We start from the raw sequence: 24,096 nt of genomic DNA, 5'->3' as shown, positions 1-24,096 counted from the left end.
TAACATGGGTGACATAGTAGGGTCCGATGACAGACCCGTCACTGGTGTTGTCATGTATCAAAGTGTGTGTCAAACGTGTAAGCAGAGACCAATTTTTGCGTTTTCGCAACACAACTACTTCTACAACGTTTATTGAAGGGAGAGTGTGGTGTTGTTGGGTTCCGTTCTTTCAGCTGGGATGGTTGGAGAAGGTCCTTTCCACCTCCGCCTAAGCCATCGATAGATGGATAGATGATGGGCTCTGCCTATGTTTATTGTTTTATTGATTGATTGATTGTTTGTATGATTATCGGTCTATCTATCTACATACAGGTAGGTTTATTGTACAACTACATTACATTTATATTATACCATTATTAAATATATACATATATATTCTTATTTACTATCTTGTGTTCATTCATTCGTACGAACAACCAATATAATATTTAAATATCTAACTTTAATAACTCACATCACAATATTACAAATCTAATATTAGGACTAAAACAACAACAGCAACAGCAGCAGCAGCAACAGAAGCAGCAGCAGCAGCAACAGAAGGACAATCAATCAGCATACAATTCAAGTGTAAGTGTGATCACTACTTAAGTAGTTGTTGGTCTAGTTTTGGATTGCATTGTCGTATGTGTGTGTGTGTGTGTTAGTGGAGAGAGAGAGAGAGAAGTGAGTGAGCGACAAAGAAAGAGAGATAGTGTGTGTGTTTGTATTTATTTAGTTGTGTGTCGTTGTTGTTGTTGGTTTGTGGTGATATCCAAACACAAAGTCAACTAAACTCACTCATCTCCATCTCATATGATGTGTCTTTAAAAAAATCACACTCCTCGCCGATGCGTTGGTTGTTTGTTGTTGAGCAATCTTAAGACTAGACTTGACTAGATCATACCATACTAATTGTGTGGACAACAATATATATATACTAATACTTATATTTATTTATAGATAGAGATAGAAGTAGAGGAAGAGTAGTTATATAACAGTACATACAGGCAGGAAATAAGAAACAATCATGTCTTATATCAAATTGGACATGAGCATCAATGATGATGTACCTGATGAGTCGGCAATACCAATGACAATAAGGAGTCCCGAGACTTCTGTCAAGAAGGCTGTATTCAGTGTTCATGGAATGACCTGTTCATCATGTGTGGGCATCATCGAATCATTCGTCTCTGGTGTCGACGGTGTAATATCCATTCAAGTTGCCCTACTTCAAGAGACGGCAGAAGTCAGATTCAATCCAGCTATAATCAATGTATGTTTATATTATACGCGTGGAGGTCCATTGAGGCTGGATCACTGACCAATCAATCAAACAACACCAACAACAACAGGAGGAGGGCATCGCAGAACAAATCAATACTGTAGGCTTCGAAGCCAAACATATCAAACAAGCTGAGCATAATACATTGATGTTGGTCATTGGAGGTATGACATGCTCGTCATGCGTTGGTATTATAGAGAGTGTGATCGGACAGATGAATGGTGTACAGGAGATCAAAGTCAACCTTGCTCTCGAGAATGCAAGAGTGGTCTATGATCCGGATCTCACAGGTGCCAGGAATATCATTACACAAATAGAGGATGTAGGCTTCACCGCAAATCTACCATCAAACAACCACGAGGACACAAAGAACGCACAAAAGGAGGAGATAGCAAAGACCAAGAGGACGCTATGTATCAGTGTCTGTCTAACAGTACCTGTATTTTTAATTGGAATGATCCTACATCGTATTACATGTATGTTTGATCAACAGTCCATCACCACGAGTTTGACACAAACTAACGACAACGACAACGACAACAACAGTCTGTCACTTCCTTTTCACCAATCAAGTTGTACATGGAGTTAGTATCGCGGACTTTTTGATGTTTATCTTCACGACACCGGTTCAGTTTGGTGTCGGTAGACGATTCTATATCAATGGATACAAGTCTTTGAAACATGGTGGCGCCAACATGGATGTATTGGTGGCGCTGGGTACAAGTTGTGCATATTTCTACAGTGTGATGGTGCTCTTGATGGACTGGTCCAACCCCAATTCAAAGCCATCGTCAGCAGCCGATATGAAGACATTCTTTGACACGTCGGCATCACTTATAACATTCATTCTACTTGGAAAGTACTTGGAGATCATTGCCAAGGGCAAGACTAGCGAGGCTATCAAGAAGCTGATGTCGCTGCAGGCCACCAAGGCCATCCTGCTGGATGTCGACCCTGTCACTGGACAGATCCACGACGAGCGCGAGATTGACATTGAGCTGGTGCAGCGTGGCGACATGCTAAAGGTACTACCCGGTAGCAAGATCCCAACCGATGGTATCGTAGTCAGTGGCGTGTCCAGTGTGGACGAGTCCATTATCACGGGCGAGTCGATGCCCGCGTCCAAGCAGACCAACGACAAGGTCATTGGAGGCACCGTCAATCAGAAGGGTGTGTTGCACATCCGTGCCACACGTGTCGGTGGCGAGACCTCACTCTCACAGATCATCAGACTGGTTGAGCGTGCACAGACTGAGCGTGCACCAATCCAATCAATCGCCGACAAGATCAGCCGCATCTTTGTTCCCACAGTCGTCACTCTTGGCCTGTTGACATTCATCGTCTGGCTGGTCTTGGGCTGGGCTGGATGGATCGACAAGTACATCAACGACGCCAACAGCACAGTGTTCCAGTTTGCATTGCGAAATGCCATCTCGGTCATTGTTATTGCATGTCCCTGCGCACTGGGTCTGGCTACCCCCACCGCCGTCATGGTGGGCACAGGTATTGGCGCACAGAACGGTATCCTGATCAAGGGAGGCTCACATCTAGAGACGGCTCACAAGATCTCAGCGGTCATATTCGATAAGACAGGTACACTCACCACTGGCAAGCCAATCGTCAGCGAGTCACACATCATTGGCAAATACGACAAGAAGTCCTTCTTTGAGCTGGTCGCGTCGGCAGAGGCAGCCAGTGAGCATCCATTGGCTGGTGCCATCGTCAACTACGCCTTCACCGTGTGCGACGTCACCACAACATCAGTGCCACAAGCTTTCGAAAGCATTACAGGCTCTGGAATCAAGGCCGTCATCAATGGCGTGAACGTACACATTGGCAACATGAAGTGGCTGACATCGTTGGGACTTGCCTACGCGCCAACCCTCAGCGAGCAGACCAGAAACGACATTGCCGGACAGATCAAGCGTCTAGAGAACGAGGGCAACACCGTCGTCTTTGTCGTGTTGAACAATGAGATCTGTGGACACATCGCCATTGCCGACCAGTTGAAGCCAGAGGCTCGTCCAACAATCACAGCACTCAAGAAGATGGGCATCTTCCCATGGATGGTCACAGGTGACAACCCTCGAACAGCCAATGCCATCGCGCAACAGGTTGGAATCACACAGGTGTTTGCCGAGGTGCTTCCATCAAACAAGTCAAAGAAGGTGCAGGAGCTCAAGCAACAGGGTCATGTTGTGGCCATGGTTGGAGACGGTATCAACGATTCGCCGGCTCTCGCCGAAGCCGACGTTGGCATTGCCATTGGCGCCGGTACAGACATTGCCATCGAAGCAGCCGACATTGTGCTGGTCAAGTCTGATCTGCGCGACGTAATCACCGCCATCAGTTTGTCCAAGAAGACATTCAACCGCATTCGTCTCAACTACATGTGGGCCACACTCTACAACATTCTCGGTATCCCGTTGGCTGCTGGTGTGTTGATCCCCGCTGGCATCAGTATTCCACCAGTGGTCGCTGGTCTTGCCATGGCATTCTCCAGTGTCAGTGTAGTATTATCAAGTCTCCATCTCAAGACCTACAGGAAACCTGTGATCAAGATTAGCAATGACAATTCTGAAGCAAACGGTATGTGTATCCATTCATCATCACGAATGTTCTGTCCCCAACACTCGCTAATACTTTCCTATCATTCAATGTAGAACTAGACTTTAGAAAGAGCAAGATATCGTTCGAACTGCCGTCAAAGGGTGGACAGGTCGAGCAACAATCATTGCTTTCAAGAGAGGTTGATCCATAATAAACAACCTGTTTACAGCATTTATATATAATTTAATATAATATAAACAACCTTGTATACCTATATTTATTGCTTGTCAGCCATGGATGATGAGGAAGTTGATGGAGGAGTGTAAGGAGCATTGGTTGAAATTAAAGAGTTGAGGACTGCAAGGGCACATGATGAATGTGTTGGCGCAGCAGGTGAGAGTATGAGTGAGGTGGAAAGTTGTTGGAGGAGTTGATCGTAGTTCTTGCCAGCAAAGTGGATTCCACGCACGTAGGAGATGTCTTGCAGGTCCTCGATCGAGAGATTCTGGATACCCTCCCTCAGGATCATCTTGTTGTCATGGCTGATCTCCTTCTCCCATTGGGTGATGGTCTGGATAAGTGAGCTCGCTGTCGAGAGGAATCCAAACTTGAATCCAATGCACTTTGAGAGCAGGACAAGGTCGCCCCTGTCCAAGTCGGACAAGGTAATCTTGTGGTTTGGTTGGATGTTATCACGTGACTTTAGTCGATCGTATAGAGTGTTGGCATTTTTGGTTCTGTTTGCCATTGATTTAAGATAGCGAGAGACCTTGGTATAATCACAAGTTAGTAATTCTTCCAGCCACTGGACTCAATATCCACTAACAACATACAGTCATCTCTCTTGTTGAAAAAGTGCTTGGAAGTATTGCCGAAAGGTGTCGGATGTATAATGGAAGGCCAAATGTAGAGAATGGGATGGCCAGATATATGAATAATGGTATGAAGCACAATGAGTCTTGTTCTGTTGTTGGGTTGATTGATGGAAGTGTTAGTGCCCGCACCAATCAATCAATCAGGACCAGATGGACATACTGAAGGTTTTCATTGAGATGATCTCTGGTCTTGTCAAAGATGAACCCATCATAATCTTGGGTCTGATGATGTCCTTGTAGAACTTCCAATTGGTATAGTATGTGACCACTCCATGTTTGGTCTGTTGATTGAGTTCCTGTGCGAACAGTTTAACCTTGTTGTAGTACTTGGTCAATGATTCCATGAACCCTCCATTGGTTGTAGCGAGTGTAGTAGTTGTATTTGGTGTTGATGTGGAGGTTGTGGAAGTTGAGGTGGATGTCTCATGTTGTGATTGTGTTGACTCGATGTCATTCTTTGTATTCTTTATATTATTGTTGTTGTTTGATGTGGATGATGAGGATGATGTGGATGTCGAATAGTTGGACACAAGTATTGATATATTGTTGTTTGTTGGCAGTAATGAAATCTGACTGGTAATGCAACCACCACTGCCCCTTGCAATAGAGGTCCTAGTGGTTGGACTTGTACACCATCTTTGAATCAATCGTCTTGGCATCACCAAGTATCTAAAAGAGTTAAGTGATATCATGATTCTGATGAATATATATCAGTATAAGTATAAGTATATATGCAATGAACACAACTGAGAAAATACGAATGATTGAAGATATAATAAGTGTCGTCTTTTTTTTGATCAAATTCAAATAAGCGCGACAAACATCTCTATTTATGTTTTGAAAGAGGTCCTGAAATCCCCTATTTCCCACCTTTGCAAACAACTCATTCCCACGTTGATACCATTGATTGCCTAATTAATACATCATAGAAACACATAAATAATAACACATAACAATCTATCATCTTGACTAATAATGGGTGGGACACAGCTCACAAACTCAACTATCCAAGTCCGACAATGAAGATGTAGATACCAATCACACCACCAAGCTTACCTTACACCAATCCACCAATCAATCAAACTTGGAAGGTAAGTGGAAGGGATGCCAAATATTACATTGATGGAAATTATTTACATTTATTGATAATGGTAAGATGTTTGAGATGTGTTGATTGTAATCTTGTAATGTAATGTAATGATACCTCTTACTTCACTGACTTTAGTCTTAGAGTGGCCGCCTCAGCGGACTTGATGGTGTTGATGACCGCTGACGCCAGACCCTTGGCACATGTGACCAGCTGCTCCTCAGAGGTGGAGTTGTCGTCACAGTCCGACTTGACTGCACAGATGATCTTGAGCTGTGTGGAGAAGTTGCCACCACAGTCCAGGTAGGTGTAGACAGCCTGCTTGAGACGGGGGTCTGTGCACTGGTCGGCAATCTGGCGAGCATTCAAGTTGATGGCCTTGATCATCTCGGCGATCTTCTTGGCAGTGTTGATCATTCCCTTTACGTCACCCTTGGCAGCGAAACTGGCCAACAGCGCCATCTGTGCAGCGATCTCATCACCAAACGAGACGAGCTTGCCCAGGGGGGTGTTGTCTCTGACCTTCTTCTCCAAGGCGTTGGCGACGTCCTCGGCAGCATTGTAGACGGCCTTGTTCACTGGACCCTCTATCTTGAACTTGGTCGGTGCCTTGGGTGGCTCTTGCTCCACGACAACCTTCTTCTGCATCAACTTCTCGCGCTCCAATCTCTGCTGTCGCAGCTCCTCTGGTGTGGGCTGCATGACCGCTGCCAGGTTGTTGCTGGCATCCTTGACCTGTCGCACCAACTCCTCCAGTCTGTCGCGGGCTGCTTTGTTGGTCGGGTCGGCCAACACATTCCTGATGGCCTCCATCAACAGTGGCGACAGCTCCTTCAGACGGTTCACTGCGTCCAATATCTGTTGCTTGCGCGCTGGATCCTTGACTGTTGCTGCGTAGGCTTCGGCCTCCTCGATCTGTCTCTTGATGTCGGCAGCGATATCCTTGGCATGCTGCACGGCCTTGATCTGCATGTCGGGGCCACCCTCGTCGATGCATTTGAGCAACGAGTCGAGGTCGTTGTGCAGCTTGGCATTGAGTGCCGAGACGATCTCGTGTGGTTGGGAGATGGCAGACAGGGCAGACTTGGTCTCCTTGATGTGCTGACCAAGCTGACGTCTGGCCTCATCGTCGTGTGGATTGCGAATGCACTTGTTGGCAGTGTCCAAGAGTTTAGGCTTGACCTCGATAAGACGGTCGATTGCCTTTTGGATCTGGTGTCGGAGGGATGGATCTTGGATCGAGTCGAGCAGCGTAGAGGACAGTTCGATGTGTCGGTCGATAGAGTTGCCAAGGTTGCTAACAATGGCCTCAGCGCGCTTGGTGTCTCCCTTGCTCAATGCATCCTCGAGGGCATCGAGCTCGCGAGCAATTGCTGCACCATTGGCAGCAACAATCTCGTTGGGCGATGAGGTGACGGCGGTGGCAAGGTTCTCGGCGGCTCTCTGTGTCTGGTAGATGAGATTGTCCAGGTGTTGCTTGGCCTTGGCGTCGTTGGGATTCTCCAACACTGGCTTGATTGCAGCGATCAACATTGGTGTCAACCTCTTGAGTTCCTCAATGCTCTTGAGGATCATCTTCTTCTTCACTGGGTCCTCACATCTGTTGGCCACGACAATGGCGTTGGATATCTGCAGGTTGGCAGCGTTGACAATCTCGCGTGCAGCGGCGGGGCCGTTACCGAGTTCGATTTGCTTATGCAGGCCATAGAGATGGTCGATGAGTCTGGCGGCGGCGGCAGACACCTCATCTTCAGCGATGGTACGCACGGGCTTCCACTTGAAGGCAAGGTCAACAAACTTCGTGTTCGAGGCAAAGATGAGTTTGATCGTGTGGATCAGGTCATCGATGGCGCCAAGTAGTTTGTGGCTAGCGTCGACACGTGTTGCACGGGCATTGTGGTCGTGTGGGTTGTTGCATACTTGGCGGGCGGCATTCTGATGCTGGCGGCTCAGTGTGTCGACGAGACTGGCCAACTCATCCAGACGGTCCCTGAACTCTGCATTGTTCGAGCCTTCAGAGCGACGCTTTGATCTCTTGACCAACTCCTCTTCAAGCGAGATGACATCATTGATCATAATATTCAATTGATTGACATTCTCAATGTCATCGATGCGGTGCACACCCTCTGCCACCTTCTTGGCAATGGCCACTAGTACCTTAATGTTTGATTGCTCCTCAATGAGCACCAACAACACGACATGTTGAAGGATGAGTTTGGCGGATTTGATGGCATCCTTTTGTGGAGCTCTGTTCCAAGGGTCGGAGCGGGCACGTACAGCATCAGCATACAATTGGTTTGCCGACGTCTTTAGACGGCTACTCGTCTCAATCAATTGTTCTTTAAATTCTTGATCTATCAATTTGATTGTTTCATCAGCTGCCTCGCACATTCCAAGTACAGCCTGTTGGATTAGTTCCACACCTGGTACCATGTCCTTTTTGGATTAATCATATTAATTTTAAATTAAGATGTTAACATTGATTCTCCGGAAATGGACGGATAGTCCAAACCTCTGACTGACTGATTAATCATTCTGAATTACATACACCAAATAGAGTGTTCTTCTCTTCACTATCAGTGATAGCTACTACCAATGCCGACACGGCATCAGCAATCATTTCCAATACTTCATCCATTATTGTTAGATTGTTCTTTGTTTTAGATGTACAGATATTAACAGTTGTTTGTTTAAACAAATAATGATACAAGTATTAGTTATTGTAGTAACAAATATATATCAATTCAAAGTATGGTACCATCAATATATCGCACACAATCACTATCACTATCACACACATACTACTAGAACATGATCGATGGGTCAGGGACTGGCTATCATGATTGATTGGATTGGCTTGGATTGAATTGACTTGGCTATCATGGTGAGTGAGTGAGTGACTGTTCATCTAAGTGTGGATGTGTGTGTGTGTGTGTGGGAGAATGGTAACAAGGCTACCAAACAAACCCCATCATCACCTCAAAGCCATCTACAACTTAAAAGTGTTTAAGATGTAGTGTATATTTAACCTGTTTTTGTCTCTCTCTCTTTGTGTGTGTGTTTGTTTAGTTCGTGTGTGTATGTGTATGTTTCAAGGGGTAGGTTGAGCAATGAATGACCAATGAATGATGTTCCACATCTTTATTTGGATGGACACGAAGAGATGTGTGATATTGGTAAACCAATAATATTGCTTTAGATTTTATGATAACTAATCAGTTGACTTAATTGAATGTATTGGATATTGAACAGTCTCACTAATGTTGAACTGAATTAATAAATAGTGGACATGTTTGGATTATTGTCATTATCTTCTTCAATTTCATTCATATCAATATATAGATAATTCAAACCATGAATTATACACTTTGTTTATAGAATGTTTGGATAACCAATAGAGTTGTTGTTCTTTATTCTTAATAAGTTGAACGCACCATAAAGGAATACATCCTAAACATCTACAAACATTGGGTAGACAGCATGTTGTTCTTTTTATTATCTATTATTATCTTTGAATCTTATTGTTGGAGGTCACCAATTAGAGTTAATCGTCCATTATATATTTGACCTTTAGCTCTCGGTCGGGTTAGGATAGTGACTTCGGACACACATTCCTCTCCTCCGAGATCTAACTTGCAAGTGTACACTGACATACCATACATACAATAAACAAACATTATATATCCATATATCTCTTATAAGACTACTCTTTAGAATGGCTTTATTTCCTTTGATCGCTTCTCACCTTCTCTAATCTCAAACATTGCGGCAATACCAGTGTATAGCCAACAATAGGCGATGACGAATGCCAATGGACCACCTTCGATAAAGAATGCATTCTTGATGAATAGTATCGAGTTCTCAAAGCCATGCAAGATAGCAAGATTGGCAACCATCAGCAAGAATATGTTGAATGTACCTGCCAAAGCAACAATATATCTCCAATACCATTTCTTACGAAGTGGTAGTTTCTAAAGGTAGGGTAGGGTAGGGAGGATGTTAGGACATGCTACTCTCTCAGTTCCGCCAGTTCAACTACTTACCTTTGGAGAGTAGAAGTAGAACATAATGCCAATCTCGATGGTGAAGAAGACACAGTTAAGGAGTGCCCAGGCGACCCAGCTCCACCAGAGGTCGTGCCATAGTCCAATGAAGAAGAAGATGAGCCAGATGGTTAGATGTTGAGTCTTCTTGCCACCTAGTGGGATGTAGAGATAGCGAACAGTCCACTTGTTGAAGCTTCCGTGCCACGAGCGCCAGAAGCCTGTGAAGGTGTAGTTGTTGTTGACGCAACGGTTCATGTTCTCGGGCGTGTCGATGCCATCGAACAGGGCAAACAGACGGAAGACACGCCAGATGATCAGGAACTTAACGTACATAAAGTTGAGCACGAGGTAGCCGGTCAGACCGACCTCGGCGCCGCGGAACGTCTTCCACACCTCGGACTGGTCGAACGAGTAGTAGTAGCAGTAATGGAGGGAGATCTCGAGGCCCAGGAACACCAGCAGGATCTTGACCGTCATCTTGATGAGCTGCTCCACCGTGTACGTCTTTTGTGGCGCGTACAGCTGCGCGATGAACGCGTTAAAGGACGCGATCGGTCCGGCAATGTACAGCGGGATGTAGAAGATGTATACAAAGAAGTGCTGCAGGTCGTAGTGGTCGCGCGGCTGGTGCTTCTCCTGCACGCACAGATAGGCGTTCTTGCCCTTGAGCTCCACGACGGGGCGCTTGATGCGCATCCAGTGATAGTCGAGATTGTAGCTGATGAAGCGCAGCATCGACACCTTGAAGTAGGTCTCCCACGACAGGAAGCCAGTGTAGCTGTCCAGCATCGGTCCGTAGATGCCCAGCATCGGGATCGAGGAGAAGCGATAGCCAGAGTACAGATACGACGTCCACAGGATGAACATGTTGAATGTCCATGTGGCCCAAGGCAGGGCCTTGGACTCGGCAAACACGCGGGAGATTGAGAAGTTGGTCAGTGCAATGGCCAGCACAATGAATGTAGCCGATCCATGAACATATATCAAGAACAACAAAGAAACAATGTTATAGAACCATAGACGCTTCTTGGTATCATCCTGTTGTTCAGTTGATTGATTGATTGATTGAGTGAGTCGGTGCGAGGGTTAGTAAGTTGTGAATGGATGGGATGGACAAGGATAGGGATGCATACAGGGTAGGTCTTGCGAATAAGTGTGCTCGCTGCCACAAACAACGACAGTCCAATTGACAGCAATGGGAAGTTCTCACGCCATATCCTGTATTGAGTATCCGACAAGTCTTGCTTGCGACCCATGAACCATCCATCAACTATACCTTCATTCTCCTTTCCTCCACTATTATATTCTGTAGAGGTAGTATTCATGATTAGCATGTCAGTCAATCAATCATTCAATCTGTCAATCTGTAGCCGTCGACAACATACCCTCTGCTCTTGTTAGCATCATTTTCAGACACATGTAGTAACCAACAAAGATGATTACATAGTAGAACAAGAACTCGGCAGATAGCCAACGTGATGGTTGTGGAGGGTCTTCAACGTAGACCACCTTCTGTTGTGATTCTCCATCCTCATCTGTATGTGAGGCCGACGCTCTAGTCGACCTCTTTGTCGAGCCTCTATCCGCTGTTTGCATCGAACCTGTTACTTATATCTTTGTTTGTTTGACAATGAATTAATGACTCGAGATATCGATGACAAAGAAGTAAAGGATGTAGTGAAATGGAAGGACCCAATGCCAAAGTTGAATGAATGAATCATCGCCACAATGATGAATTGTAGTGAAGATAGGTGTTTTGAGCTATTCTCGAACTTCTTTGAATTTTGCACAATCTCTGTTGTCATCCTGATGACAAGATGAACGAAAGCATGAGGTGTGGGATATGTACAACTCAAACACAAAGAGATAATAATGAATGTATCTTATAAAGTGTTGAGGTCATCACTGACTACTACAACTGGTTCTTCTTCACTTGTTTGGCAATTGCCACACATCAATCAATGCTTGCCAGCCAGCAGCAATACTTTGATCGGCTTGATCAATACATGTAATCACTCAACATTACACTCAATCAATCATAGACATTATACATCAGATACAACATCAACATCAACTTCAACATCAACATCAATTGCAGACATACACAAGAATACTAGTACCAACTCTACAAGTCGTTGGGCAAATACAAATGAAGAGAATGGTGACATGACAAAGAGAAGGAGGAAGAAGAAAGAGAAACAGATACAACCTAATCATGAATACTATGGTGATCAAACAAAGTTGAATGAGATACCAGAGGATAGGATAACTATGGACCCAATTGGATACATTCATACTTGTTTCCCAAAGAAGAATGGATCACCAAGACAGGGAAAGCTGGCCCCGACTAGCCAGGGCTACATCAAGTTGCTGGCCAGTCATGCGCATCACTTGTTCCACGGACTGGAAGAGTACAGTCACATATGGGTCATATTCTGGTTCCACAAGAACAGGGTCACAAGCAGCACCAAGAGCTATATGATCAACAACTCACAAGACAAGCCAGACATTGACCAGGCACCTGCGCCAGCACTCAGCGACTATGTCTACACAAAGGACCAGCGATACCCTCCCGACAACGTGATGGTGCGTCCACCTCTGCTCAATGGCAAGAAGGTGGGCGTGTACGCCAGTCGCACTCCACACCGTTTGGTGCCCATTGGCATGACAATGTGTCGAATCGAGCGTATTGAGGGCGACACAATCTATTTAAGTGGCGTGGACATGGTGGACGGCACGCCAATCATCGATCTCAAGCCTTATATTCCCAAATTTGACAGCGAGCCCGACGCCAGGACACCGGCGTGGATCGACAACAAGAGCGACATCAAGACCGTGCGGTTCAGCGATGAGGCCATCGACGGCCTTAGACGCACCATCGATACGGTTGGCCTGCGATTGTTGGCAAACGAGCCCGCCAACAGCAAGAGTGGCACTTCATTTGAAGAGCGTGTGGCACGCGTCCAGACACTGATCACCGAGATCCTCATCAATGAGCCACGATCAGTCTATCGCAGGAAGAAGAAGACTCACGAGAGTTGGGGATTCTTCATCGACACGCTAAACATTGAGTGCCAAGTCGATCCAGATGGAGTAGCCACCGTCCTTGGAGTCGTCGACACTGAGACCTACGAGCATCAAAGGAGTCTGGAGCATGCGACTGGAAACAGCAGCAATAGCAGGGAGGATGTTGTTGACTAAACTATACACACACGCGCACTCGCGAGCGCGTTTACTTTACTTTACTTTACTTGATGGTACTCCTCACACCTTGCTTTGGAACTTTAAATACTTGTCTTGTATTGATGTTGATGCGTCTGTTCTTCTCTTTGAGCCAGTGGATGTGCCAGCGAGTGTCATCAGTGTCGTTGGCAGCCAGGTCCACATCGAACGAGTCCTCAACAATCTTGGCAACACCATGATAGCAATAGCGTGAACGTCCGCCCATGATCACAATGTCACCACTTCGAATAAAGATGGGGACAGGCGCAACGTCCTTGGTTTCGGCGCCCATCAAGAAGACCGCTGTGCTGCCAAAGCTTATAGAGACGATGGGCTTCTCCATCTCCTCCTCGGCGTCGTCCAGATGGCCGCCCATTACCGAGTCCTCAGAGTAAAAGTTGATCGTTGCCGCCTCGGCCACATAAGGTGTGTAGCGCGTCGATGAGGCAATGTGAGTGACCAGCTGCTGTAGATCGTCGGGGAACTGTACATAGTAGTCTTCAGAGTATATCCTCTCAGTCCATTGATACTGGTAACCAAGTGATGACCATGCCAGCTTGTCCAGGAGGCTTCTATAAGTTGGTAACTCTTGTCCATTCTTGTCCAATGGTCTTGTCTGTGTTTGAGTGTCAGAGGACTTGTCGCCGCCACGCGAGTCTGCTTCAATGTCAGAAAACTCTTGTTGAGCATTCCTCCAGAGTTGTTTGATGTCGCCGTGGAATAGAGTGAGGTTGGTGCTGTTGGGCGGCTCAGTGTACAGCTCGATGGCATCCTTGATCCACTTCTTTTGTTGTTGCACAGAGAATGGTGAGGGGATGAAGTAGAAGCCAGGGTAGTCCTTCAGACCATACACTCGCCATGTTGCAGGATGTGCATAGTATGGCGATTCAGTCGCCGTACTTTGATCTACCAGTCCTGAGAAGTCCAATATCCTCTCGCGATTCTCCGGTGTATTGTTGTCCAAGTTATGATAGTCAAGCACTGAGGAGTAGTCTATTGGCTTTCGCTTCTCCTTTGGTATATTCTTGCCTGTACGCTCGTTCTTTGTCACCTGTCTAAACATCCTTTGCACTCGCATGTACTCTGAGGGTTGTTTCGACTGTTGACCTGTCGCCCCTGCCGCAGTCGTCGTCGACGTAGCTGTCGTCTTCATCGTCTGTGATGCCTGAGTGGCATCTGTGTCTTGTGGATCAGCTTCGACCTCATACATTGTTTAGTTCGTTGGTTTGACGAATGACACTACACCCTTTGTATCTCTATGTATCTGTATGAATGTTAATGTGTATCAATGGGGTCGTTGACAAGATGAACCATAACCCAAGAGACGACATTTTGCGAAAGAGTTTGGAAGTCGCCACCCTATGCAAAGGCTCACTAATGATGAATGCCATAGATGACATTATCAAGTCAATAAGTATAGTCTCTGTTGATTGATACAATGAATGAATGAACATTTTATGTCTGTGAAAGGACCTGTTTACTCTGCTATCTATGCGTATATTCTAGTGTACATCTTGGCCAAAGAGTCATGGCCCTTCTGGTCACCATTCCTCATGAGGTTGCCTGCATCGCAATTCAAAGGGCTATCCGCTTCGGGATGTGCTAACAGTGCAATGATCGATCGACAAACTGACTGTAATGTATATATTGCTGACCATGATGTCTTTAGTAAGTCTAGACAAATCTCTCCTGTCTGTTGATTCGTGTTATTGTTAGCAAATGCTCAAGGCATCTTAAATGGTCCTGCTGAGTATCTTAACCTTACCTTGAAGTGTATATTTGGATGAAAGACCTTTGTATTGAATCTAACGATGGGTGGCTGAAGTGGATAGTTGGTTGGTACCTGTATGTCTAGTTCGAAGCTACCACCTTCGTAAGGAGTCTCTGGTGGACCCTTTATAATTGCAGTCCATTGATATAGGTTATTCTCATCCTTTGGGAACAACATTATATCTTCGAAAGGTTCATTCTGGAGTACTTTGTACTCTTTCATTAATCTTGCTGCCTATAAATTTGTTGTTATAGTTACAAGTTATTAATCAACATGTTCTGTTTGTTGTTGTTGGTTGTTGCTATATCATACCATTGTTTATTGTATGTGAAATATATGTATATTATATGTATGATATTATGTAAACAATTGAATGAATGATTCACCAAAGATGGACACAACAATCATTTGTTTGTTTCCAACACAACACCACACAAACACTTAATCTGAAGAGCGAGATTGCCCAGGCGTGTGCTTAGTCTAGAGCACACTCTTCTAATGAAGCCAAGCATCATGTTCACTCACTCGCTTATACCCTCATTCATTCAATCATTCATCATTGTTACTCATTGGAGAAATAAAGATAGAGATAGATAGAGTTATAGATAGAGATAAAAAAGATAGAAAGAAAATGACAACTTGTAACAAACCAATATGGATGCATATTGGAGCTGGTAACTTCCATCGTGCTCATCAAGCTTATTATATCAATCGTTTGATTGTTGATGGCAATGATGAGGAGGGATGGTCAATTGCACTTGGTAATATGCTCAATGATCATCAAGAGGACATTATCAAACAATTGGAAATACAACATGGTCAATACGTCCTGGAACTCAATAATACCGATGGTTCAAGAACTTATGAAGTGATCAAATCTATCAAGAAGACTATACCGTTCCATCCAAGTGCCAAGTATCTTATTGAACAAGGTGCCTCCAGTGATACCCGTGTCATTTCCTTCACAATCTCAGAGTCTGGTTACTTCCATAATGAGAACTTTGATCTTCTGCTCAACAATGAGCACGTCGACAATGACCTCAAGACTGGCAGCACTCAGACCATCTACGGAGTGATGGCCAAGATTCTCCGAGAGAGAATGCTCCATTCCAAAGCTCCAGTGACATTAATCAGTTGTGACAACATCAGAAAGAACAGCAACTGTTTCAAAAGATGCTTTGAGCAGTTCCTCCAGAAGCTTCCAGATACCGACCTGTTGAAATGGATCGATCAAAATGTCCGCTTCCCCAACTCCATGGTGGACAGGATCACGCCCCATCCCTCTGACGACCTTGTCGAGAGGGTTAGGCAACAAGGACTGGGCTTTGAAGACAAGGTCCCAGTGATGGCAGAGTCATTCATTCAATGGGTTGTCGAGGACAACTTCATCAATGGTCGACCAAAGCTAGAATTGGCTGGTGTGGAGATGACTCAATCTGTTCTACCCTACGAGGAGGCCAAAGTACGAATCCTCAACGCCAGTCATGCATGCTTTGCATGGGCTGGTACACTGGTTGGATTGACATATATCAGTGAGGATATCGCCAATCCAGACATCCATAAGATAGTCTACGACTACATCACCGAGGACGTGATCCCAACTCTTAAGGCCGAGCACAGTCCTTTGAACTTGGAGAAGTATAGAGATGTAGTTCTAGAGAGATTCAAGAACAAGTTCCTGAAGGACACCAATGAGCGTGTCGGAAAGGAGGGCCACACCAAGATCCCTGGCTTCCTCCTACCAACCATTGTCGCGTGCTACAAGAGGGGAGCAGTGCCAAGAGCAACCGCTAAGCTTCCAGCCATCTTCTTTGTATTCCTTGAGCGATGGAGCAAGAATCAGATACCCTACGAATACCATGATGGAGTGATGGACAAGGATCAAGTTCACAAGATGTTCTCTCAGTCCGACCCGCTGGCCGAGTACATCCACGACCCCAAGGTATTCTGTTCATTAGCTGGCAACAAGGAGTTTGAGAAACTGCTATGCGACCAGGTTCGAGAGGTTCGCGAATGGCTGTCCCGCTCCAGCGACGGCACATCCATGACAGAGTGGCGTGAGCACAGTACAAGATAGATAATATTGTTTAAGTCCCATGAAAGCATGAGACGATGAGTCGGAGAGTCTTTATTGATGATAGCGATTATATATATAAAGGTGGAGATACTGATATACTTTGATATTAGTTGAATGCAACATATGAGCCCATGACTGGGGAGGATGACAGGGGAGGACTGGTCACCTTGCGAGCCGATCGGTAGACGTCCGAGAAGCCCTTGGTGCCGTCTGGTCCGCGTGGCTGTCGGTAGACGGGTGACGATGATGTGACAGATTGGCTGCCGCCGCCAATGATGTTGTTGTTGAACGAGTTGGCATGGCTGCCGGCACCGCTGTGTGTGTTTTGGAAGCTGTTGCTGTGACCGTTGTTGTTGTGATGATGGTGATTGTTGTTGCTGATGATGTTTATACTGTTGCTGATGTTGTAATGTTGTTGCTGCTGTAATATCGTGCCCAGACTGCTGCTGATTGGCGGTGCGGGATTGGATTGATAGCTGGACATCTCCAAAAAGTTGTTGTAGGAGTTGAGGCTGCCGATGCTTCCAAAGCCGTTGATGATGCTGCTGTTGCCAGTGATGCTGGTGTTCATGCTCCACAGACTGCTGTTGTTGGGCGACGTGGACAGGTCGAGGTCGGACGTCGAGCGGTCGCGGCTTGGCATGCCAAAGCCCGTGGTGAAATGCGATGGAGGGGTGGAGAGGAAGCTGTTGGGCGGGGACTTCTCCCATGACGCGGCAATCCTATTTGAATCGTTGATCATGATCGAAGGGGAGTGCCCCATCTTTATACCAGTGCTGCCAGTCATGCCGCTGTGTGTGAGGCCACCACCGCCCATGTGATTGTTGTTGTGATTGCTGTTGTGATTGTTGTTGTGATTGTTGATGGGCATTGATCGTAGATATGGATTGTTGTTGAAGCTTGAGGACATCTGTTCCATTGGCTTGCCAAACATTGATGACGTCGGTGTGGACGACAGGGGTGTGTAGGAGTTGGTAGGTGTGCTTGATAAAAAGGAGTTGGCGGCAGCTGATGCCGAGGCCTGGCTCGAGAGCATTGGCTGGCCAATGTAGGACGTGGGCGACGTCGAAAGGAATTGTGGCATGTCGCTACCGGGCTGCTTTGGTTGCTTCGTTATAATGATGGAGCGATTGGGCTCCTCACCGACCGACGTGTGCACGAGCTTCAATTTCTCGGCCATGTTGTGGATATACATCCTTTGTATACCGGTGAAAGTGGAGAAGGTGAGCTCGTTGGCGACGGCGTCGTCCTTGAACTCCTTGAGCTGCTCCCAGGCGCGGCGCAGCTTCTCGTCCTCGAGCACCTCGGCTGGCACCTCATTGGACTTGTTCACCTTGCGCTTATACTCGAGTCGCACGCGACGGCCGTGCACATCGGCGCCGTTCAGCGCGTCAAATACCTTGACAGCGTCGTCAAGTAGACGATATTTGACAAAGGCCATGCCGCGGAAGACGCCCACATTGTCGTAATGGAAGTTGACGGACTGTGGCGCCGCTGGGATGATAGTCTCTAGCAGCTCTTGTAGCTGCACCTGTTTCAAGTTGAATGGCAGGTTCTTGAGCACGAGCGTCGAGTCGGGCTTGTGATCGAGCATTGAAGGTAGCTGCGTGGGCAACGAGGAGCACTGTGGTGAACCGACCGCCATGAAGCGTGGGTCCTTTCCTGGCGTGATGCGCTTGATCCTCTCGACCTGGAGCAGCTGTCCATCGATCTCCTTGTTATTCAGACGGTCGATCGCATTGTCTGCTGACTCTGAGTCGAGGAACTGAACGAAGCCAAAGTTCTGTCGATCACGAAAGTGATGTGCGCGCACTGGGCCGCACTCCTCGAGCTGCTTGAGCAGCAGGCCCAGGTTGAACCGGTCGCCGCGCGAGCTGATCAGGACTGCGTGTCGGTCGGATTTTTCGCTCCTGGTGCGCTTGTCCTTGGCTTTGGCGTCGGCGGTCAGGTCGATGGCTGGAGCCATTGCCGACGTGGCCGAGGCAGATGTCAGTGCCGAGTTGATGTCGCCAGCGCCATTAGTGAACTGTCTACGCATCATTAACTCGCGCTTGAGCTGAATGTCATGCTCATTGAGGTCTGGCTCACCAAAAGTGAGGTCGAACGACAACTCCTCCTCAAGTGAAGGCTTGGTGTCTTGGTCCATTTTGTACATCAGTTTGATTGAGTGAGCGAGAGAGCGAGGGAGGCGAAAGGAAGGATTGAAAAGGAAGGGGAAAAAAGAAGAGAGGAGGGAGAGAAGGAAGGAGGGAGGAAAGAAGATACTAGAAGAGCAGCTGTTTGTGCTGCTGTTGACTATAATATGTTGATGACTGCCTATGACCCTATGATGTTGATGATTATGATGTCCTGGAGAGTGTGGCGTGTTAGTTAGTCAACCTGTCGACAGACGAGCGATGCTTGCATGATGGACCTACTTCAGATCAGAGTCGTTTGAACATGTGAAGGTAAATAATATACTATTATTACAGAATGAATGAATGAATGAATGGAGTTGGAGTTGGAATGGGTAGACCTAGTCTGTTGCTGTGATGTGCTATTCCTGTTGTGCTGTTGATGGCGTATCAATGAATGAATGAATGAATGGTGTGATGTTGTTGATGTTATATCTTGAACATAATCATTAGTCGACTTTGATGAAGGAAGTGTGTGCGATTGTAGAAGATGTAACAAGATGTGCGAGAGTGATGCAATTGACAGCGATGGACTGGATGGTTGGATGGATGGAAGACCCAAGGATAGACAGTGTTTGCTTCTTCTACTCTGCTGGCTGCTGGCTGCTGATGCTGCTGCTTGTTGCTGTTGTTTCTTCTGCTTGGATGGATGTTGGATTGAGCGCGCAGGCGAGTGCTCAAGGTCCTTGAGATTGGGTGTTACTGATGATGATGTGTTGCAATGCACACTCCAATCATGTGATTGATTGGCAAGGCTAGAGGTGTGTTTGTTGTAGATGTAGTGTGTGTGTGTGTGTGTGTAATTGTTTGATTGAATGAGTGACTGAGATGAGGCTTGGCCTTAATTATTATGTGATTGATTGACTGTGTGTGTGTTTGTTTATTTGAGTTGAGATGAATCGATTCGTGTGGGCAGGGAAGGAATGAGTGTCGTGAGAATGAATAGAGAACGCTCAAAAAAGTCGACCATTTATTTATTTTTTAAATGATGTTTGGCTTTATAATCAATCATGTGGGAGGCGACCGAATCAGAAGGGGTGCGCGAACGAAGGTTGGGTGTGTCACACAAAACACTAAGCAAAATGATGACATGTACATTCGAATGATGCAATGCAAGTAGCGTCGACTACTAATGAGATCCAAACAAGTGGCGGGACAACCCACACATATTAACCGGTTAATATCAAATGTCGTTAGGATTGATTGGAATGTGATTGATCGATTGATTGAATGGAGGTGGATAGTATTACTATGTTATTTGTACAAAGATTTAAGAGATGGAGAGGGTACAAGGCAAGGGCACGAGACTACTGTGGACCACATATATTGATGATGATCAATCGATCAATCACTCGCGCTCTCTGGAGAATCCACGGAGTACTTCGGCGAATGATTCATCAAATGTCTGTTTGCCTTCATCGCGTTGTAGTTGTGCCAGACGGAGGATTGCAACACTGCCAACTTGACCTTTGTCCACGGCCAAGTCCAGTGCAGTCTTGTTGTTCTTGTTGGTGATGCCCAGTAGTGGCACGGCCTTCATCAGCAGCATTATGCAACATATCGAACTGCCACAATCGGCGGCAATATGCAGTGCTGTATTGCCCTCAATGTCCTGTGTGGTAGGCGAGGCTCCATTCTGGAGCAGCAAACACAAGTTCTGATATTGATTGCTTGCCACAGCATTGTGCATTGGTGTTCTATACATATTTGTTGGGTCAAAGTGATTGGCATCGGCGCCACTCGCAATCAGTTCCAACAAGTACGCTGGGTCGCCTTCTGAAGATGCCTGGTATAACATCTGGATTGGATGATTGGAGGTTGGACGGGATAGTTAGCATTGTGCCGCCAGATGGACATTGATTGGGTGACCTACCGAGTTGAGGTCCTCTAGAGGTTGATCGATGAAGGACACAAATAGCCGTTTGTCATATTTGTCTCGTATCCACTTTGATCGAACGTCCACAGTGTTATGGATTGATGGTTTGACTCTATCGATTGGTACATTGGCTTCGAATATTCTGTTTACATTGTAGTTTCCAAGGCATTTCATCATCTTATGATTGATCATTGAATAGGGTGTAAGTATGTGATTGATCTCTCTTTGATTGATGTGATGAGATGTGGACTTACATCTAATAACTCTGGCTCAATACTGTCTAGTACTAGTGAGCGTACTTTGGTGATGTGTACACCTAGACCTCGATGGATGCCAGAGCAGTCGATGCAGACGATGGAGCCAAAGTTGATGGATGCCCACTCTGGATCGGGCGCACTACAGTCCGCACAGATGGTGTTTGCCTCATCTAGACTGCGCAAGATTTCCAGAGGTGACTCACTCTGATTGTTGTCGCTACCTTGATCGTCCGCATGATGTGCACCAATATTACTATGACTAGTATTATGTGAATGGCTTGGTGATGAAGTGGATGTTGATTTCGTCGTCTTGTCCTCTATTTGGAATGAATGAGTATGAGTATGGATGATTGATTGATTGATCAAGGTGGCCTGCCTGGCTGGATACTTACTTGGAGTGATGTTGTTGATTAGCGTGGCGGTGGAGTTCTGGATGACCTGTACCCATTCCATCAGACTCTCATGTGATTCGGCCTGAAGCACAATGGAGCGATCCGGTGAGAGTACTTCGAAGCAGTTGCGTCTGTCCAAGTCCTCGCGTACTCTAACCGATGTCAAGAGTAGATCAAACTCATGTGATGGTGTAGTATCCTGTGAATGATTGATCGAGTGAGTATATGTTGTAGACATGTTATCCAATCATTATCCTTACGTTTCCATTTCGATAGTAGCTTAGCTTGCCATCCTCACATGAGAAGAATCGCCTGCTATATGAGTAGTCGGACTTCTTGAAGAGATAGCCCTTCTTGGCAGTGTTGCTCGATGTCCTGCCTTGCATGAATTGCGAGCCACCTCCATTGTTTGATGGAGGAGATAGCGATGCCGAGTGTGTCTTCTACATTGTCGTTGTCATTGTCAAGTCAGTCATCAAGTCCGCCCGATCAATCAATCATCCAATCAATCCTTACATTGAGTATATCCTTCTTGACACTGGCCTGCTTCTTCTTTGTGTCCTCAAAGTGCTTGCGTGTTGACTGGAGGTAGTTGGAGAAGATGCGCATGTGTGGCTCGAGCTCGCGGAACATCTCGAAACCTTGGTGGAAGAAGGTGGACTGTGCGTGTAGGTAGACAAAGAACAGCTCGAGGAACTCAAAGCGTCGACGCGCCTGCACCTCATTCATCTTCTCGGCCAGATCCACGCTGTGCTGAATCCTCGAGCGCAAGATGTCTGTCACCTCCTGGCCCACCTCCTCAATCTTTGTCGAGTTCTTCTTCTTGATCTGTCCCAACTTTGACGCGGCACTATCATGCAGCTGACTGAACTTGTCATACTTCTTATACTGCTCCTTCACCTGCTTCAAGTCATTCTCTGCAAACTCCTGCAATGGGTTGTGAATGAGTGCCTCCATCTCAAAGTGCTGTTGAGAAGCGAGTGTCGTCGCGTGTAAGTGATTGAATGAACATGAATGAACGATATCTGGATACTTACCAACACTTCTCTGTAGTTACATATCTCTTTGAGAGCATTGGTGAACTTGATCATGCCCTTCTCTAATATGTCGTCGTTGACTTTGGCGTCCAGTCGATAGGACAGTAGGTCATCGGCAAATGACTTGAATGATTGATTGTACTCATTGCCCAGATCGCAACTCTGTTTGACTGACTTTAGGATCTTCTTGATGTTGCCACCCAACTCCTCTATGTTCTGTTCAGTATCCTTCAGTTGCTTCCTAAACTGTGGAGAATCATCCAATGAGTCCATCAAATCGATCGATCCTTCGAAAGTGTCCAAGAATCTAGGTGTTGGGGGAGGCGGGTAATTCGGCGGACCAGACATCTTTGTTTGTTTGTTAGTGAGTATATGTATATGTATATGTATGTGTATGTATGTATATGAATGTATGTTTGGATTGATGGGCAATTGATAGATGTCGTTGGTGCAAAGGTGCTTATCTTGAGGCGTCCCTGGGTCAAACTTATGACCATTTGTTTGAAAAACAAAGAATTACAGTGTGATGGCTTTCCATCATCAATCATTACTTGAATGAAGCGATGGAAGGACAATCAATACTAGTACTAGTACCACACGTCGTCTTTGATGATCAATCAATCAATCAATAAGCCCATCACATTCAACTTCAATCACAACTTCAATATTAAAAGTTAATCATACTTTATTAGACTTAGCCAATGTGCATGTTGGTGATATGATTAAATGTGGTGGATAGACGTCCATTGGTATGTGTGAGTACAATGTCGGCAGTGCCACTGAAGCGATATGGGAAGTGATTGAAGGTTACACTGATCTCTCCACGTACAGTACGATCGTATTGGTCTTCGGGGAAATCAACTGAACTAACACTGAATAGCGTGGCCATTCCAGTGACGGTCTCGCCCTCATTGAGTGATATACAGCCACTGCCAGATACTGAACCAGAGAACTCGTTTGTTTTGATATTGGCCACGACGTTGACCAAGTTGGAGAAGAGTGAATGGATTGGGCATGACAAGTCTATTTGTTTGCTGGCATTAGAAAAAGCAAGCATCTGGACTAGTACCAGGCATAGTACAATTGATAATTTAGAGTTCATTATGGATAAGTAAGAGGGATGGGAAGAAGGTATAATATTGATTCAAGGGAACATCATGCTTGGCTACTTATAAGTATGTCTTTCTTATGACCGAACATTCACCATCCTTTCTTTTAATGCTCACAATGTGGACACTACTAATTATCAACTTTGATTGCTTGTGATCAACAACACACATACACACTCCTCGCTCATCAACCCACCCTACCACTCTGGAACAGTCGCCATTTCCATTCACTATCATTATTACATACTCATACATATACAACTACATGAAGAATACACATAATAATGAGAGAGATAGAATAGATAGATATTAACAACAACATCACACAACTAGTTCAACCGTCACATCTTGGTTGTGAA

The 24,096-nt window shown here is 45.7% G+C and overlaps 10 protein-coding genes across 10 annotated transcripts; 3 read left to right on the top strand and 7 right to left on the bottom strand.

Annotated features, from left to right (window-relative positions):
- Positions 1–1,030: 1,030 nt before the first annotated feature.
- Positions 1,031–4,025, top strand: SAMD00019534_002130 (hypothetical protein; the record flags this gene model as incomplete). The annotated part of the gene is made up of 4 exons (XM_012903646.1): positions 1,031–1,255; positions 1,335–1,740; positions 1,811–3,853; positions 3,928–4,025. 4 exons carry the CDS (start codon positions 1,031–1,033, stop codon positions 4,023–4,025), a joined length of 2,772 nt encoding a protein of 923 aa, XP_012759100.1.
- A 66-nt stretch (positions 4,026–4,091) lies between these two features.
- Positions 4,092–5,033, bottom strand: SAMD00019534_002120 (hypothetical protein; the record flags this gene model as incomplete). The annotated part of the gene is made up of 3 exons (XM_012903645.1): positions 4,092–4,514; positions 4,648–4,778; positions 4,850–5,033. The coding sequence occupies 3 exons, from the start codon at positions 5,031–5,033 to the stop codon at positions 4,092–4,094; spliced, it is 738 nt and encodes a 245-aa protein (XP_012759099.1).
- Positions 5,034–5,896: 863 nt separating this feature from the next.
- On the bottom strand, positions 5,897–8,396 carry SAMD00019534_002110 (hypothetical protein; the record flags this gene model as incomplete). Its single annotated transcript, XM_012903644.1, has 2 exons — positions 5,897–8,212; positions 8,325–8,396. The coding sequence occupies 2 exons, from the start codon at positions 8,394–8,396 to the stop codon at positions 5,897–5,899; spliced, it is 2,388 nt and encodes a 795-aa protein (XP_012759098.1).
- A 1,090-nt stretch (positions 8,397–9,486) lies between these two features.
- On the bottom strand, positions 9,487–11,418 carry SAMD00019534_002100 (hypothetical protein; the record flags this gene model as incomplete). Its single annotated transcript, XM_012903643.1, has 4 exons — positions 9,487–9,747; positions 9,820–10,860; positions 10,956–11,128; positions 11,208–11,418. 4 exons carry the CDS (start codon positions 11,416–11,418, stop codon positions 9,487–9,489), a joined length of 1,686 nt encoding a protein of 561 aa, XP_012759097.1.
- A 570-nt stretch (positions 11,419–11,988) lies between these two features.
- SAMD00019534_002090 (hypothetical protein) lies at positions 11,989–13,023 on the top strand (the record flags this gene model as incomplete). Its single annotated transcript, XM_012903642.1, has 1 exon — positions 11,989–13,023. The coding sequence occupies one exon, from the start codon at positions 11,989–11,991 to the stop codon at positions 13,021–13,023; it is 1,035 nt and encodes a 344-aa protein (XP_012759096.1).
- A 46-nt stretch (positions 13,024–13,069) lies between these two features.
- SAMD00019534_002080 (hypothetical protein) lies at positions 13,070–14,254 on the bottom strand (the record flags this gene model as incomplete). Its single annotated transcript, XM_012903641.1, has 1 exon — positions 13,070–14,254. One exon carries the CDS (start codon positions 14,252–14,254, stop codon positions 13,070–13,072), a length of 1,185 nt encoding a protein of 394 aa, XP_012759095.1.
- A 282-nt stretch (positions 14,255–14,536) lies between these two features.
- On the bottom strand, positions 14,537–15,130 carry SAMD00019534_002070 (hypothetical protein; the record flags this gene model as incomplete). The annotated part of the gene is made up of 3 exons (XM_012903640.1): positions 14,537–14,737; positions 14,810–15,049; positions 15,128–15,130. Coding segments are annotated over 3 exons (444 nt in total), but the record flags the coding sequence as incomplete, so codon positions are not given.
- Positions 15,131–15,446: 316 nt separating this feature from the next.
- On the top strand, positions 15,447–16,889 carry SAMD00019534_002060 (hypothetical protein; the record flags this gene model as incomplete). The annotated part of the gene is made up of 1 exon (XM_012903639.1): positions 15,447–16,889. A coding segment is annotated over one exon (1,443 nt), but the record flags the coding sequence as incomplete, so codon positions are not given.
- A 109-nt stretch (positions 16,890–16,998) lies between these two features.
- Positions 16,999–19,038, bottom strand: SAMD00019534_002050 (hypothetical protein; the record flags this gene model as incomplete). Its single annotated transcript, XM_012903638.1, has 1 exon — positions 16,999–19,038. The coding sequence occupies one exon, from the start codon at positions 19,036–19,038 to the stop codon at positions 16,999–17,001; it is 2,040 nt and encodes a 679-aa protein (XP_012759092.1).
- Positions 19,039–20,414: 1,376 nt separating this feature from the next.
- SAMD00019534_002040 (hypothetical protein) lies at positions 20,415–22,976 on the bottom strand (the record flags this gene model as incomplete). The annotated part of the gene is made up of 7 exons (XM_012903637.1): positions 20,415–20,864; positions 20,940–21,119; positions 21,197–21,516; positions 21,592–21,790; positions 21,852–22,034; positions 22,108–22,557; positions 22,629–22,976. The coding sequence occupies 7 exons, from the start codon at positions 22,974–22,976 to the stop codon at positions 20,415–20,417; spliced, it is 2,130 nt and encodes a 709-aa protein (XP_012759091.1).
- Between the last annotated feature and the right edge of the window lie 1,120 nt (positions 22,977–24,096).

The sequence above is a fragment of the Acytostelium subglobosum genome (genome assembly GCF_000787575.1).
Source record: "Acytostelium subglobosum LB1 DNA, scaffold: scaffold1, whole genome shotgun sequence".
In the NCBI taxonomy this organism is placed as follows: Eukaryota; Evosea; class Eumycetozoa; order Acytosteliales; family Acytosteliaceae; genus Acytostelium; species Acytostelium subglobosum.
The sequence above is the reverse complement of the archived record's forward strand: the minus strand, read 5'-3'. Positions and strand labels throughout refer to the sequence as shown.